We start from the raw sequence: 16360 nt of genomic DNA, 5'->3' as shown, positions 1-16360 counted from the left end.
CTAAATGGATTTGTTCCTCCCAACATGACTTTTTTTTTCTTCCCCTTTTTGTAGGTACTACAAGCTTTTTTTCGACCCCACACTCAATACCTTCTTAACATAAAACCAACAAATCAGTGATTTTCCACATCCAGATTGACTGCACTCTTTCTTCCCCCGTAAACCTCCAGGGGGCGCTATTGAAAAAAATGTGTATTTATCCAATTTTGTTTGTGTTGTGGTAGGATTATGCTAACCTTCCAATCAAGTGTTTATTCGTAATAATAATTTGTATTATTTTTATGAAACGAGTCTTACACATTGACGGCAGTGCGTTAGTTTAGCATAACGCTAAAGAACGGCGGTAGTGCGATGACTCACAGCCGAGTGTGGGATGATTGACAGCTGTCATATGGTCTGCCAGAATATTCCCTTCACACCTCTGAGCCAACACCATGCTGAATTAGCTCCTTGCTAAATGTGGCCCAGAGCAGCATTAGCACAATGTGAAGTGGATGCTGCTTCCTTATGTGTCTTACACACATCCATCTGGAGCGGTCCTTTGGGTTTTTTGTTTTTGGGAAATCATTTTTACACAGCTGTTTTAATTCCTCGTCATTTCGGCTATGCATAATTTGTGACAGACTCAAACTTTCCCCCAGGTTGATTTACATGCGAGTTCCACGTGCGTGCTTCCTTTTGAGTCCTCATTAAAAAAAAAAAAGTTGGCGGTAAATCCACACCAAACACATGCGTGGCATATCAACAAAAAAAGTGTGTCATTATCAGACCCCCCCCAAAAAAATCCCAGACAGGGTGATGACGTCACCAAAGTAGCCAATCGACGCGCGCGCGCGCTCTCTCATCCGTCTTCCTCATCATCCTCACCATCATCTTCATCATCTTTTTCCCGCCGCAGGAGGAGGAGGAGGAGAAAGAGACGGAGGATGGAGGGAGAGCAGCCCGCAACATGTCGTCAGGGAAATGTAATATTCATATTTTTGTTTTTATGAGACATGACCGAGACGTGGAGGCAACAGACGTCTGCGAATTTTAGGAAGTAGGACAAGAAGAAGAAGAAGAGCAGAACCTGGAAGGAAGCGGATCACCAAGATATCCAGAGGACATTGGCACACACACATTGGTAAGTTGCCACCTTCTGTGGATGGGTCATCTCATTACACCTGTTGGATGATTGACGTGTGTGTGTGTGTGTGTGTGTGTGTGGGGGGGGGGGGGGGGCAGACCAATTTCTCTGGACTTTGTCCTTCTTAAATGGAGAGTTGCACTGTAGGACGTCTCTTCAAACTGCGTCCACGGAAGAACTGGCATTCTTTGACATGATACTTATTTTTTTAGTCCACTGTTGCTGTGTTTTGTCTGTCCCTCTCCTACCGTCTTTCCAGCTCTACCTTTTATTGCGTCTGACTGTGTTCAGCACGTTACTTTCCTTGAAAACAGAAATCAATAAAATTATTGACAGTAAGATCTATTTTTACGAATTATATTCAGATTTTTAAAAGAGCGCTACAACTATGATATAGTGAAGTCAATTTCTTCCTATTTATTTCCAATCTGGGGTTTTGCTAAACATTTTTCCCCAGTGACTCTCTCTGTGGGCCTGTTCTAAAAATAGTTTACCAGCGATGGGACATTGTGATTTTCTAGGAATGATCATTTTGAAAATGTGACCACCATTTAAGTGAAATTAAGTGTTGCATATTGATACTTATCATTTTCTAGTTATTGTGAGATTTCATTGAAAAAAAAAAAAAAACAGCCTCACACATGAAGATCAAGAAGTAGCTCTTAGTTTCATCTACAGCGTTCAAGCCAATGCAGATTTTTTTTAATTTTTTTTTGTATTTCACATCAGTCTGTGATGCTTTTCTTGACATGGCAGCCCCCATGATAGGACCAAGGTGGGGCGCTGCTATATTCCACCATCTATCTTCTCTCTACTGTCTCATTGAATCTTTCTTTTCTTAACTTCTATCTTGACGTTTCTCTCCCTTTGTCCTCTCGGCTCTCTTTCAAAACTGTCATATCTGTCCCTCTAAATCTTCATGTCTCTCTTCTGCGTCTCTGTCTCTACCTTCATTCTCCATCTCTCGACCTGATCTCCGCTTCTCCTGCGTGTCCTTACGCCTGTCTCCATTCTCTCTCCGGTTTCTACCTTCTTTCCTGCGTCTCTCTTTGAGGTCTCTGTCTGGAGTGCGTCTCATTGTTTCTCAGTGTGTAAGTGGGACTCGGGGAGCGCTCGTGCATCTGGAGGAATATCAGCAGGGTGGGAGGGAGTCGCTTTGAGGATGAAGAGAGAGGAGGCGGCGGCAGAGGGTAGAGAGCGGGACGAGGAGTCGGCGTTCGCTACCTGCTGCTTTCACGCTCAAATATTCTAATCGGTGCGGGCGCCGGTCGCGCGCACGTCGTCGTCTGGGATGAGGCTGCGGGGTTGCCGGCCGGATTTGTGATGGAGGAGGAGGAAGGAGGGGCGGCGGTCGAGGCGAACGGCGACCTGCCGGGGTACCTGAGGGACAGCGAGGTTTCCAGCCACCTTCTTGCGCAGCATCCTGGCGATTTACACGGCGGGCTTTGTGGGTAAGAGATTGTCACGGTCCGCTTGAATCGGGTCGCAGGTAGCTTTGTAAGATTGAAAGCAAACCACTGCAGTGTTGTCGTCCAACCGGTCGCTTTGCTGTTGAATATCATCAATTTTTTTTTTCAGTTTAGGTGGCGTTTGTCCTTATTAGGGTCGAGGGGGTTAGTTGTCCCAGTTGACTTTGGCCAGGAGGACTGCACTGGTCCCCCCCCCCCCCCCCCCCAGCCAATGTCAGGGTGGGTCTGATTGTCTTGAGACCAAAAAAAAAAAAACTGGTTTGCAGTCAATGTCAAGTCAGATCACACTCAAGCAGAAAATGGATTGGTCACCAGTCACATGGACTGGTGGCAAGTCAACGTCAGAGCACATGAAGACAATCAATGGACTGGTCGCCAGTCAATTTATATTGACAAACAAGGCAACGTGTCCTTATCTGTCAGGAAGTGATATCCGCCGTTTTGTACCAGCTGAGGAGAGACAAAAAAAAAAAAAAAAACACTTGAGTTGAACCCAATGTTACCCTCATGTGTTGTTTTCTCTGTGTGTGTGTTGCAGCCAGGGAATTGTTGGGGTGATTTACTATTATGGGATGTCAGCGGCACTGAGGCTCGGGTGGCGTTAAATGGCATCGTATTTAAGGGCTTTTATGCCGCACATAAAACACTTTCACGCTGTTTTAGTGCGCACATGAGTAAATCGGGTGATAGTTAATACACACACACTACATCAAATGTGTAAGATTTAAATATGACTGATCGGATGAGAGCACAAGCAGCCTTTTAGAAGAGAATATTGTATGGTTTTTGTTGTATTTTTTTCAAAAAGAAAAATAGTTAATCACACAATAATAGTCATTTATCTTGAAGTTGTATAGAATAAAATCATATTTAATAAATAGAACAAACTAAAGAATTGAGTCATGTCTTGAAAAGTAGTTGTAATCTTATACAGTCCTGATGAGGATAAAAAATATTTGTGGTAAAGTTGTAAAACAGCAATTTAAATGTAAATTTTGTTACGATAATAGAACATAATCGGTTCTTTTTCAAGATTACAATAAAAAAAATAAAAAAAGATTTACAAAATATTGTAGTCGTAGTAGTTCATATATTTAGACCCATTGCATCAGGAGACTCCCTGTGAACCATGATGCAACACACACACACACACACTCAGTAGTCTAGCAGTGTGTCCCGCTCTGTGACTTTTCCATTTAGCGGATGAGTTGCGCTTGTTTTATTGTTGTTTACAGCCCTCTTTATGGAAGCGCTTGTTTTAGCTGGCACACGTTTCCGGAGAGGAGGCCCCAGGAGGTTGTTCATCACCTTCGTGAACATTTCACTTCACGGAACAAATTTCAAAACACTCAAAGTTCAAGTTGACATAAGCGGCCGAGAGAATGGGTGGATAGATGTCTGTCATAAATAGACCCACCAAAAAAATTAAAAAAATCAGCCCGTGAATCCAGTTTGATTTAAAAACCATCATTTTAGTTGGAAGCAGATGAGCCACATGCTGCTTCACCAAAAGCCTGGATCTGATCTTATGTTACTGGCAGAGAGAAGATGCCGTTCCACCATGTGACGGCAGGCCTCCTCTACAAAGGCAACTACCTGAGTCGCTCGCTCTCAGACACCGACAGCGACGTGTTGGCCAGCATCTCCGTGGAGGAGCTCCATGGTGAGTCACATCGTATTTTCATTTCATATTCATCTTTGATGTGACAAACCTGAGACCAGGTCACATCACTGGAAACAACACAAGAAGAAATATTTTAGCTCATTATGAACCCTGAGCCCGAGCTCTCCTCAAAAGCAACTCGTTCATCTTTTCTGTCAAGAGTTTCGAGGTAGCCTGAAGATGTTTTGTGTTATTTTCCATCAAGCTTGTTATTATAATCCAAAAGTGGAGTGTCTGTCTGTGTGTGTGTGGACGCGCGTGCTTTTCCACTTTCTCAAGAAGCCAGCGAGCAGTGCAACTAAACACATCAAAGTCAGAGCAGAAAAATATGGCCTGCATACTAATCGACACACACACACACACACACACACACACACACACACACACACACACACACACACACTGCTGCAGCGCTGCATCCACACCATGCAATGCAGTTTATAACATACACACCACAATGTACTTTAAATACTGTCGGCCTCGTTGCCCAAGTCATTTTCCAATATTTAAAAAAAATAATAATAATTAAACATACCTTGGTATTTTTCTTATTGACATTGTAACTAAAACTACAACAACACAAACCAAAAAAAAAAAAAGGCCACACTGCCTCTCAGTCAACATGAAGGTCATTTGAAGGCTATCCGTCTTTCTGTGCTCTGCTCTGGCGGCCATTTTGCCGATAGGTCCATCCTGCCTTTTTAGTCGTTGACTTTTTATTTGCATTGTTAATAACGGCATTCGCCGCTAATCGCGCTTCACGCACATGCACGCCGTTAACTTTTATTTTACAGGCTGATGTTGTGTACTTTGTTTAGCACTGTGACCGCTAAGAGGCTCAAGCACCTGGTAAATGAAGACTGCGCCACACACACACACACACACACACACACACACACACACACACACACACACACAAACACACACTGCACACGCACGCACGTAATGGGAATCCAATGGTGTCACATTAAGGCGCCACCTGGAAAATTGCTTGTGCAGAGCGAGCGAGAGTGAGAGGCTGTGTCGAGTGTTAATATGCTGGCAAGCATCGGCGCCGCATTAATAAGTCCATATTCCATTCATAGTCGTATGCCTGGACAATATCTGCAACGCATTAATAAGTCAATATGTTATAGTTAATAAAGTGTTCCCTTGTTCATTGTTCCTCCTTGGCACAGTCAACGTATTGCAGATGTCTTTTTTTTTTTATAATGAGTTTTTACAGTGTGCTGGCAAGTCCCTATTTACTTTTGTTTACTTTCCCTGTCAAGAAATAGGAGATTATTGTGTAATATCACTTGAAGGGAATGAAAAAGAAGGTTTTTGCTTGCACAGTTCACTAAATAAGATGCAAGGCGTGCTTGCTTAAAGCTGTTTATTTTGCAGTCCAACCAGAAATGCCAAACATGCACTTCATGTAAAACATTATGGAGTGGCTAACGGAAATTAGCATTGACGTTGATTTTAACACGCAGCCCCATAAACATAAGTTTCAACCTGACAACAGAACATTAATTACAAAGTATTCACTAACTTCTGTGGGATTAGTTGGCAACCTTCTCTGCCTTTTGCTTTTAATTCCGCGGCATTTTTTTCTCCGAGAGGTCAGTGCTGCCGGGGCATGTTGGTGGCGCAACGTGGTACTACACTTAAGTCGCGCATCTCTAAACTGAACAACTTATGAACTGTAAAAAAATATCTTGAACCGGAAAATAGCATCATTGTAAAATTGTAATTTAGCATAACTGGCAAAATGTGTCATTTACATATTTTTTTTTAGACCACCAAAATGTGTCATCCTGCATATTTAACACAAAATCAATTCAACTTGGCGTGTCGGGTGAGACACAGGAAGTTGACTCTGTTCTCTTCCTGTTTGTGTGACAGAAATCCGGGAAGCCTTCAAGGTTCTGGATCGCGACGGCAACGGTTTCATCTCCAAGCAGGAGCTGGGAATGGCCATGCGTTCCCTGGGATACATGCCCAGCGAGGTGGAGCTTGCCATCATCATGCAGCGCCTCGACATGGATGGTGAGGGACACACACACACACACATTTGCGTGGCTGGTTAATAATTCATCAATAGTTGTCACTCCAGACGGAAACTAGCATTCGCTTGATGATGCAACAGAGCAAGCCATGTGTCCATTTTTTGTTTGAAAGAATAATTGTGTGACAACTTTTATTTTGAACGCACAAAGAACCAACAGCTGAGATGAAACACTTGTGTTGTGGGAAGGTTTTAGTTTTTGGGGGATGAAGAACTTTTATTTTGAAAAATAAATATTTCTATTTGTTAATTGATGTTATGTTGTGAAGGTGATGGCCAGGTGGACTTTGAAGAGTTCATGACTATCCTGGGACCAAAACTTCTTTCTTCTGAAACCAGAGAAGGTTTTCTGGGAAGCACCATCGACACCATCTTCTGGCAGGTATTGTGACATCTCTTCCTCTGTGTTTCTCATTTGGCGAGTGTTAAGTGGACCCCCTCTGGAAGATTTTATTGCTCTGATCATCGTCTGTGTGATGACGACGCTCTCGGTTGACCTGCTGTCAGAAGCACTTTGATTTTTTAATTCTCATTAGAGCTCAGTGTGGCGTACTCTGATCATCTAATTCATCCGTATGCAAATGAGCTGTGACACACAACACGGCACAATGAGCACTTGCAAATGAACTAAAATCGTTCATAGCGATGTTGTGCCTGTTTTTTTTTTTTTTTTCAATTGTTTTTTTGCATTGATGATATGCACTTTTTGTTTTTAATTAATTTACTTCATTAGATATGCAATGGTCCAGTTCATTTGTTTTTTTCATGTAACTGCAGGCTTTATTTTTTTTTTTTTGGTCACTAAGTATATCGGCTGTGTTGTGTTACCTCCGCCAAGGACAACAAAGTGTGAGCCAGAAGATTTGTTTGTTTGGTTGTTTGTTTGCGGCGGCGTTTATCGAGCGTGGCCGTATCTGCGGCGCGCTCGGCTAACGAGTGACGAGGCCCCTGGGCTTAATAAGCGCTAATAATGAATCACGCTGACACTAATTGGCTATTGATGACTTTGCTCTTCACCTTCGAGCCGCTAAACGACGTCGAGAGACACGGAGGACTCTCAATCTCATGGTCTCGCCCCTCACCCCGCCCCCACCCTTCCTTTCCTCTATCTCATTTTCTCTCTGTGGCAAACATAAAAGAAGAAAAAAAAGCCACGCAGTTCTGAGATAGAGCGCAGATAGAAAATAGATAAATGAAGTGTGCTTCATGACTGTGTTACACTTTAGGACCTTGATGTCTTTTCAAATCTTTTTTGTTGCCGGACTTCGGATGTAGACTCTTTTCATTTCCTAATTGGATGCTCTTGATTGTGGTCCATAATTTTATTTATTTATTTATTTTTCCCTGGCTGTCATCACCACGGGCCATGTTGTCCCATAAAGGTTGCTCGGTGCTGGAGGACAGCGACCGCTGGCTGGTGCAGGGAAATAAATTTTTCATATTTTGCTTATCTGCCGCCACCTGCTCCTCCCCATCGCCAGGGGCAACCAGCTTAGGCAGCAGCAATCGGGTCACTGACCTCCCCCAAGGACAGGTGACATGCAGGTTTGGCTCTCGTGCTGCCAGACAAGCGTCATTCTGTTTATGATCAGTCAGCATATTTTCTTTGTCCTTCCTGACACATCTCATTGAGTCCATTAGGAGGAGACGCTTCAATCTGCACCCTAGTCTCAAAATGTTGTTGTTTTTTCTCTTAAGACAGTTTAAATTGCCTTCAGTGCCATCATTTCGTATGTGCATACGTTTGCAGTTTGATATGCAGAGGATCACGCTGGAGGAGCTGAAGCACGTGCTCTTCTACGCCTTCCGAGACCACCTGACCATGAAGGACATTGAGAACATCATCATCAACGAGGAAGAGAGCCTCAAGGAGAACGCGGGAAACTGTCAGACTGAATTTGAAGGAGGTAACGTGTGTGTACCTGTGTGCGTCTACTGGTGGTAGGGCTGTCAGAAGATATTTGACATTTCCTACTCAAATCTCCCATCACCTACTGATTTATTGATTTGAAGATGCTGTCAACTCTGTGGGAGGAGGCGAGGAGATGAGGAGGTGAGGATGAGGGCGTGAGGAGGATGAGCAGATGGATGGATGGAGGGAGATTAGAATGAGAAAATAAGACTGTGGAGATGAGTAAGGCGAGGTTGGGAGGAGGATGATAAGATAGACAGACAGATAGGAAGATGGATGATAGCTAGCTAGATAGTTAGTTAGCTTGTTGGAATCATTCCAAAATATATCAAAATACATGTATTTTATTGTCAATATTTTTTTTTATCTTCAAGAAAAGTAAAGTGATGACCACCGCCAATGTTGACTCAGTGTTGGATTGATAAAAATGAACCTTGATGAATTATGAAACAGTTTTGGGTTGTTGGAATGCTGCATTCAAGGACGTCGTAAATGCCGGCTCCACAGCTTGACTGTTATCGTCTTTGTCTCTTAGTGCACCCGTCCAAGAAGAACCGTCAAACCTGCGTGAGGAAGAGCCTGATCTGCGCCTTCGCCATGGCGTTCATCATTAGCGTCATGCTGATTGCAGCCAATCAGATGCTGAGGAACGGCATGGAATAGCCACGCCCACTGTGACGTACACACCCACGCATTCATTTTTTTTCCTCAAGCTCCACCCCTTTACTCCGACAGCAGGGACTCTCAAGGGCTGCCGTTACCCACAATCCTCCTCTGACCTCTTTGGATGATGCAATAAGACGGCGCCGGGCGGCAGGAGGGAGCACTTGACTTTTGTTTGGACGGACGGACGCCACGTACGGCAAGGAGCCGCCAAATGTGGTCAGAAGGTCCACGTGGACAGCATCAAGATGCGTGCGGAGGAACAGGACATGTCCAACCTGGCGGCCTCACTCAAGTATGGTGAACACTCGTTCTGGCTGCCGCTGGGAATGCTGGGAATTGTTGTTGGGTTGTTTTTTTTTTTTTTTTTAAATACGATTTGTCGGTGTGGACCGTAAGTCCTCCAAGAGGGGGATCAAACAGGGATCTCTTTGAGACAAGAACCCCAAACACTTAACGTCCTCCTTTTTCGTCTTCCTCCATTGTCTTATCCTCTTTTTTTATCCTCTTCCCTTCCTCCTTTCCCTTCTTCTGGCCTCATCCTCTCCTTTTCCCTCCTCCCCGGAGCATGAATATTCTCCCCGTTTGTCGCCATCTTCTTCTGACTTCCCGTTTCTCACGGCAACCGAGTGTGTCGAGGAGACCAGGCGGCGCCGTCCCGTCTCGTCCATCTGTGCTGTTTCTGTGTGCGCGTGTGTCCTTTTCCGTCTTCTGACTTGATGAATTAATTCACTGTTATTGATTGATTAACGAGTGATGCTATATAGGTCACTTTGCATAATAAGCTTTACACATGATCAAGCACACATATAGCAGCAATACTGGTACCACAATACAATATCTGTACGTCTATTTTTGCCAATTGGACTCCTCGTTAAGAGGGCCTCTTGGCAAGAACAGTGAGACGCACCCTGGACTGGTCGCCAGCCAATTGGCAGACCAATCATTCCCACTCACGCACCAATGTCATAAAGGTCTGTTAGCTAAATGCTAACACAGCATAGATGGTCACGTTAAATACAATTGCTACGTTAACACACACGGTGCAGCAACACATATAAACCGAGCATACAACTATACGCAGAGACATTTTTTCTTTGCTCTGTGTGAACTAGTAGGGTAGCTAAACTTTACTGTCTGGCATCTTGGCACAACTCTCAATTGGGACGGCTCTGTTTAAAAATGACGTGTTTTTTAAATCTGCGATATTGTGCTTGTTCACTGTAAAACTAAGCAACATAAAACTAGCAGCACCTTTACTAAAAAGGAAGAAGCCACGTGGTCTCCTAGGCCCCGCCCACACGTGTCGTGTCTGTTATATGTGAGTTCTATGAAGTAACAAAACACTGTGACTGCACAACTACAGTAACACGCTAGCGCCGGGTGACGTCACTCTGAGGCGGAATGTGTGTTCCAAGCCATAATAGACTCAAACGGGATGACCAGCAAGCTTTGTGAAATTGCGCCCTCTCGTGGACAGCACGCAAACAGCCACAATAATATCACATTTTAATTTAACAATTTGTTTATTATTGTCATTATGATACAGCGCACTTGTACAAACACAATAGTAAACATATTTTTAATTTAAGAATGATGAAGTGAGCATCTTAGCCAGATTTTTTTTTTTTCTAGTTTGACGGTGTACCTAATGACGTGTCTAGTGAGAAGTGTCGAGGGGTGGGCAAACAACATTTTAGATTGGCCATGTCATTTGTAGACAAGAGATACGTCACCGTTAAAACGTGTATGTAACACATGTAAAATAGTTTTATAAAGTAATGGGATAATTATGCTGCGTTTATTTATGATTACAAGTTATTGCCAATTATTCCTTAAACCAATAATTAAATGTGTCACAGCGTAAATAATAACTGAAAGTTCATTGCCATTTTAAAATAATGACTATATTATAACCAATTATGTATTTTTAAAAAAAAAGTCAAATGCATGTGTAAAATATTTTAGTAATAATTCATTGTTTTCATTTTCATGTAATATGGATGAACCAATTATTGATTTCAACAAATAATTACACTGTAAATGCATGAATAAAATATTTTATTTTTAATAATAAACTTATTAATTCTGCTTTTATTTGATAAAACAGTGGGCCATTTCCTTTGCCCACCCCTGGTCTTACAGCAGCGTCCCTTTTATTTTGAAACAGAAAATTAAGAACTGAGCATCAAAGCGCAGGGAGTGGCACCTTTTTAGTATTTGCCTCCCACAGTGTGTGTTCTTGTTCCATTCAGACAAACCAGCCTTGCAGGAATGTTTGCATGCCTCCTTCATTCCTGAGCTTTTATTTTGGCGGAGAAACGGACGCTGGTGTGTCTCTGGGGTAGCATGAACTCACAACAATTAACCAAGCACACACACACACACACACACACATTGCATGTGCGACAATGTACAAATACGTACAAATATACTTTAAGTTGTAATATTTAACAAGGCTCAGTGTGTACATACTGAACATGCGTACAAAATCATGCAATAAATCTTTGTTTTTGCAAAATGCTTCTACATTTTTGGTTTTTGCCTCAATGGGTCGTGTGACCTGTGATTAAAAAAAAACAACAACAACGGAACAAAGGTCCCAGGCTAATGAGAACAAATTTATTTGTAGAGCTTCTTTAAAAAAGTGAATAGCCCAAACAATGAAGTCATACATTTCGTTTATTGCTATTTGACTGGCACGCACCAAACCCGCTTTGGTCACGAGAGGCTTGCAAATGAGCAATGAAGCCATCAAAGCTTCAGCACACGGAACCCAAGCAAGCACCCAGGATCCAAAAAAAACAAGCCTTTGGATTTTTTTTTTCTCTGAAAGAACAAAACATTACCCCAATATGGGACTGGCTCATTGAAGATGCTAAGTTGTGTTTTTGATCAATTTTTTTCTTTTTTTTTTTCTTTCTATGCTCAAAATATGTCTTTACTTTTAGCGCTGGTCTGTAAGCACCTGCTTCAAAATCATAAACCAGGTTGATTTTCAATTTTTTCTTCCAGCTCACTGCCCGAGTAAAAATCAACAGAGTGCATTAGCATCCGAAGCGATCATCACTGTCCCAGAAACTGGTCCTGACGTCCCCACACATTTAATCATCTGAGTGTGTGAAGCTACAGTGGCCCCGCTGACCGAACTTCAGCACCATCCTTCATGGTGTTCTTTATGGTCCACCGCTGTCCAGAGCAGGACTTCAACACCACCTGGTGGCCGAAGTGCAATCTGGTGGGCACCACCTCCAGGCAGCGGCCTGAGGCTGAGTTTACAATAGAATCACCCTACAGGGGGAAAATAAACAAAGCTCAAAGGTGACCTAAACTAACTATTCATGAGAAGAAGCTAGCTGTCACCTGAGTGAAAATCCACTTGGTGCGATGTTTGTCTTTGTCTTTCTCGCAGTCTATGAGTTGCGGTAACGTGGTGGCAGGAACGTCCGCCACGCAGCGAGTGTCGGTTCTGCCCAGCGAGCCCAGGAACAGATGACCATCTTTGGTGTAACGTCCTTTCTGAGAAACAACACAGTTGTGGGAGAGTTAATGTGCGTCTTCTTTCTCCTCCTCAGTTACTGTTTTCAACCTCCGGAGATGACGGCAATCCTTTGACTTGCAATTTTTTGAGTTGACACCCAATTACCTGAGGATCCAACCCATGGCAGGGGTATAGGGTGGCTGTGCGGTTCTCATTCATACCGTCGTCCAAACACAGGTGACTCGCTTTGGAGTTGCGCATCTGAAATGCCAAACGTAGCATTTGAGAAAATCATTGACTAGCATGCTGGCTAACCTCGTGTTTACCTTTCACAGTGCTAAAGCTAGCTATCAGTGTTAAGCAAATTTGACTAGCATGCTAGCTAACATCTTGTTTACCTTTCAAAGTGCTAAAGCTAGTTAACAGTGTTAAGCAAGTTTGATTAGCATGCTAGCTAACATCTTGTTTAAAGCTAGCTAACATTTACCCAGTGTTAAGCAAGTAAGTACACGTGACGACATAGCAAAATGTTCAGCCATCCATTTTGTGAATCCAGGTCTCAAGAGGATTTGGGGGGGAAAATAGATTTTGTGCGGGACTCACCTCGCCATAATAGAGCGTGTCGCTATACGTCCTCATCTCGGGGTAAATGTTGTCCAGGTACCACTGGAAATTTTTACACGGCAGACTCTTCCTGAGCGCCACCCTCTCGGAGATGTCTCCAAAATCGATGCCGTGATTCTGCAGTGGTCACCATCAGATGAGCGCTTCACGTGGATTTTATATCAACATAGTAGACGATGTGGACCTCACCTCCATGGGGATGTTCCATGCCAGGTAGACGTTGGACTTGAAGTGGTCCATCCAGACCTCGGCCACGCGCAGGGCGTTGCGGCGCATGTAGAAGGCGATGTTGCTGTTGTACGGCTTCTTCATGCGGGCGATGTGAGCCACGCGGGAGCATGGCAACACCTCCATGCTGCCCCCGCACATCCACACCTGTAGGGGGCGCAGTCGTGCAACACTCATTGGCAAATAACCAGATCATATTTTTATCCCTCGGGAATCAGCAGTGTGAACAACATGAATTGATATTTAGTGCGACCACATTTCCACTGCGACAACACTAACCCTGATGCCCAGTTCGATGTTCTCTCCCCCATAGACATCCATGCCAGGGTCCAGAAGCCCAATCTCGCTAAAGAAGAGCCGATTGACCACAAAAGAGCAGCCGATCATGGCGGGACTCCTGTCTCAACAAAGCACACAATCATTTTGAGATTGCCCACAAGATTACACAAATTGAACATCTCTGACATCTATTTTAGTATAGCTAGTATTACAGTCATCTAGCCTGTCTATGGAGTTCCCCATGATATGTTAGCATTGAGCTAGTCGCCATTTGTTAAAAATGAAATAGTCTGCACGTGAGGCGGGCCCACCTAATGGGCGCCGTGAGGTCCCCATCGTCCCACCATTGTTTTGGTGGCCCGATATACATGCACCACAACTCCCAACTGAAGCCGTGGGCCGAGTTCTCATAGCGCTCCACTTCGAAGGTGTCTTTCTTGATGTTGTCAATGGACGGCAGTATAATCCTCCTGCGGTCCTCCTTGATTCGGCTCAGAACCGGCTCGGCCCTGGTGAGTCAAAATAAACGCACATCGCATCATTTTAGTGGATGCGGCGACGATGACTAAGCCCGTTTTTTATTTTTATTTTAAAGGAACGATGCGTGACTGTTGCCTCACCAGAAGGGTGTGAACTCCACGTGGGCATCAAAAAATCCCGTCACCTCGGCAGTAGCCGCCTTCCAGCCCTCAATCCTGGCCCGGATCAGACCCTCCCTCTTGTGGTTTCTGACGATCTTGACCAGACCGGGGTAGCGCTTCTTCATGTAGTCCTCCAAAGGTCCTTTCAGCTGCTCTGCATCACAACAACAAAACATCTTCAACTTCTAGAAGTAAGACATCTTTTTTTTTTACCCCATAATCTACAGCATAGTTAAACTTTGCACGAAATCCAATTCGGAGTCCAAACAACAATTTTGATGCACGTACGAGTCAAAGTCAAAAAAGTCCAAGTCAGCTTTATTGTCAATCACTTCACATGCCAAGACACACAAAGAGATCGAAATTGCGTTACCCACTATCCCACGGTGACAAGACGTATAACAAAACGTCCAAAACAACAACACAAAAAGTCAAATCAAAAAGGCACACGCATCATCATTCACCACTTTTAAATAGGTGCATCCCGATGAGGAAGTTTTTCTAATTTGCAAACGGACACTCAGTGAAGTAGCTCAATAATTAAAATATTGTTATTAAAGAATTATAGCTGTACTTCCTCTCCAAATGTGTAATCACATTATTTTCACTTCTTCTTTCTGGTAGTGTTAATCATAAAGTGAAGTCGACTAAATCCACATTCCCACTTGACGTTTCGGTAATCTCCATATATTGGTACTTTTTACTTCCCAAATTAATACATGAAAAGTGAATTTTATAGTGACGTTTCCACCAAATCTTTTACGTCTTGGAATTTGTAGAACTAGAAAGTCTTGTCAAGTGTATTTTTTTGGCCGTACCGTCGTCGCTGTGGTCGTCCACCAAGATGATTTCCTTGAGTAGATGGGCCGGCGTGTGATTGACAGCCGAGTGGACCGAGCGCAGGATGACGGACAGGGCCTCGTTGACAAAGATAAACACCAGCGCCATCTGGGGGAGATCTTGGGGATGGCTGACATTTTGACATCTAACCGTATTGAGAAAATACAAATAAGTACTTTTCAGAATGTTAGTCAAACAAAATGCGGCGGGGAGGCGCAGGTGTCTAACCTGTCGGGTCTGTAGTCCGGGATGGTTCGGTCCAAGGAGATGGTGTTGCTCAGGTAGGCGTTGTAGCCGTATTTTTCCCTCAGGTACTTACTCTCGTTCTCCTCACTCGGAGAAAGAGTGGCGGCCAAGCCACCTGCTCCTCGGCCCCCGAAACCCTCAATAAGGCCCAAAGATTTGGACAGACCTCAACACAAACAAAAATATGGAAAGGAAATGATTAGCAATCATGCGTGGGTGTTGAAATCCCCCAAATTCCCGGTAGGTGCCACCAGAAATTAGTGCTGGAATATTCAGTAGAACCAAGTTCTGCCGGTGCGCATGGTGCTCAAAGCGCAACTTGAAAGTAGTCCAACCAATTCGGAATAAATGGCCAAAAAGATCAAATTTGCTACCGTTTAACTGTCGGTAAACGACGTCCTCCAGCGAGCTGAGCCTATTGAGCAGCACTTGGTGGCTGAGGGCGGCGGTTCCGTTAGCCCGGCTCGGCCTCGTACGCTCGGGGTCTGGAGCGTCCGGAGCAGTATCCGGCGCAACCTCCGGGGCAGCCACGCGGACCACAGGCTTGCGCGCGCTACTGCAGCGGCTCCACAGCGTCATAATCCCGGCCAGCGCGAGCACATTGAGTACCAGCAGAAGCCTCCATCTTCTCAAAATAGCCATGGACAGCCAGGGTGGGTTCGGTTCCGGCCACTAGTAGAACACGAAGGGAACTCGGTGTGACGGCTGCAGGGGAAAAAAACGGTGATCAACATTGATTTTTTTTTTAGTGAAGATGCTCCGTGGCGATTCGACGTCTTTTACCGTTGCGGTGCCGACAAGGCATTCCGCGAGTCAGCGCTCTCAGGCGGGCAGCAGATGTTCCCTCCTCCGTACCGGCATCAGCGACAACGTGCTTATGGTGTGATGATATTCGAATTCGCTTCCGTCGTCGCCGGTGATGATGAAGGCGATGATGATAATGCGCGTGCACGGGAGCAGCTTCCGTGCGCGTCGAGCAGACCGCAACACACGCCCGCGCGCTTCACAGATGATGCACGTGATGAGTGTATCCGTGTTGACTAATCAGATTATTGGGCGGTGTAATAAATGATCATAATAATGATGATAATGCATCAAAATGATATGCATTGGTACGTACGTATGCTAGTTTTTTTTT

General features: G+C 44.2%; 2 protein-coding genes across 4 annotated transcripts; one reads left to right on the top strand and one right to left on the bottom strand.

Annotated features, from left to right (window-relative positions):
- The first annotated feature begins 74 nt into the window (after positions 1–74).
- Positions 75–11456, top strand: caln1 (calneuron 1). Of its 3 annotated transcripts, XM_085917378.1 has the most exons (7): positions 75–965; positions 1037–1123; positions 4137–4258; positions 6146–6289; positions 6578–6690; positions 8059–8215; positions 8756–8903. In XM_085917378.1, exons 3-7 carry the CDS (start codon positions 4144–4146, stop codon positions 8881–8883), a joined length of 657 nt encoding a protein of 218 aa, XP_085773504.1. In that variant the 5' UTR covers positions 75–965; positions 1037–1123; positions 4137–4143; the 3' UTR covers positions 8884–8903. The 3 variants fall into 3 exon arrangements, with proteins under 3 accessions (XP_085773504.1, XP_085773505.1, XP_085773506.1); XM_085917379.1 differs by having other exon boundaries at positions 75–1123; positions 8756–11456; XM_085917380.1 differs by lacking the exons at positions 75–965; positions 1037–1123 and adding an exon at positions 2339–2577.
- Positions 11457–11522: 66 nt separating this feature from the next.
- On the bottom strand, positions 11523–16292 carry galnt17 (polypeptide N-acetylgalactosaminyltransferase 17). Its single transcript, XM_085917347.1, has 12 exons — positions 16006–16292; positions 15597–15927; positions 15205–15388; positions 14955–15121; positions 14116–14290; positions 13807–14004; positions 13496–13613; positions 13178–13363; positions 12968–13105; positions 12530–12625; positions 12247–12402; positions 11523–12174 (listed from the first exon to the last, which is right to left on the bottom strand). The coding sequence occupies exons 2-12, from the start codon at positions 15862–15864 to the stop codon at positions 12010–12012; spliced, it is 1851 nt and encodes a 616-aa protein (XP_085773473.1). The 5' UTR covers positions 15865–15927; positions 16006–16292; the 3' UTR covers positions 11523–12009.
- Positions 16293–16360: the final 68 nt, after the last annotated feature.

The sequence above is a fragment of the Syngnathus leptorhynchus genome, chromosome 7, assembly GCF_054491065.1.
Source record: "Syngnathus leptorhynchus isolate UIUO chromosome 7, UIUO_Slep, whole genome shotgun sequence".
Lineage (NCBI taxonomy): Eukaryota > Metazoa > Chordata > Actinopteri > Syngnathiformes > Syngnathidae > Syngnathus > Syngnathus leptorhynchus.
Note: the sequence above shows the minus strand (reverse complement) of the source record. Positions and strands in the feature narration are given on the sequence as shown.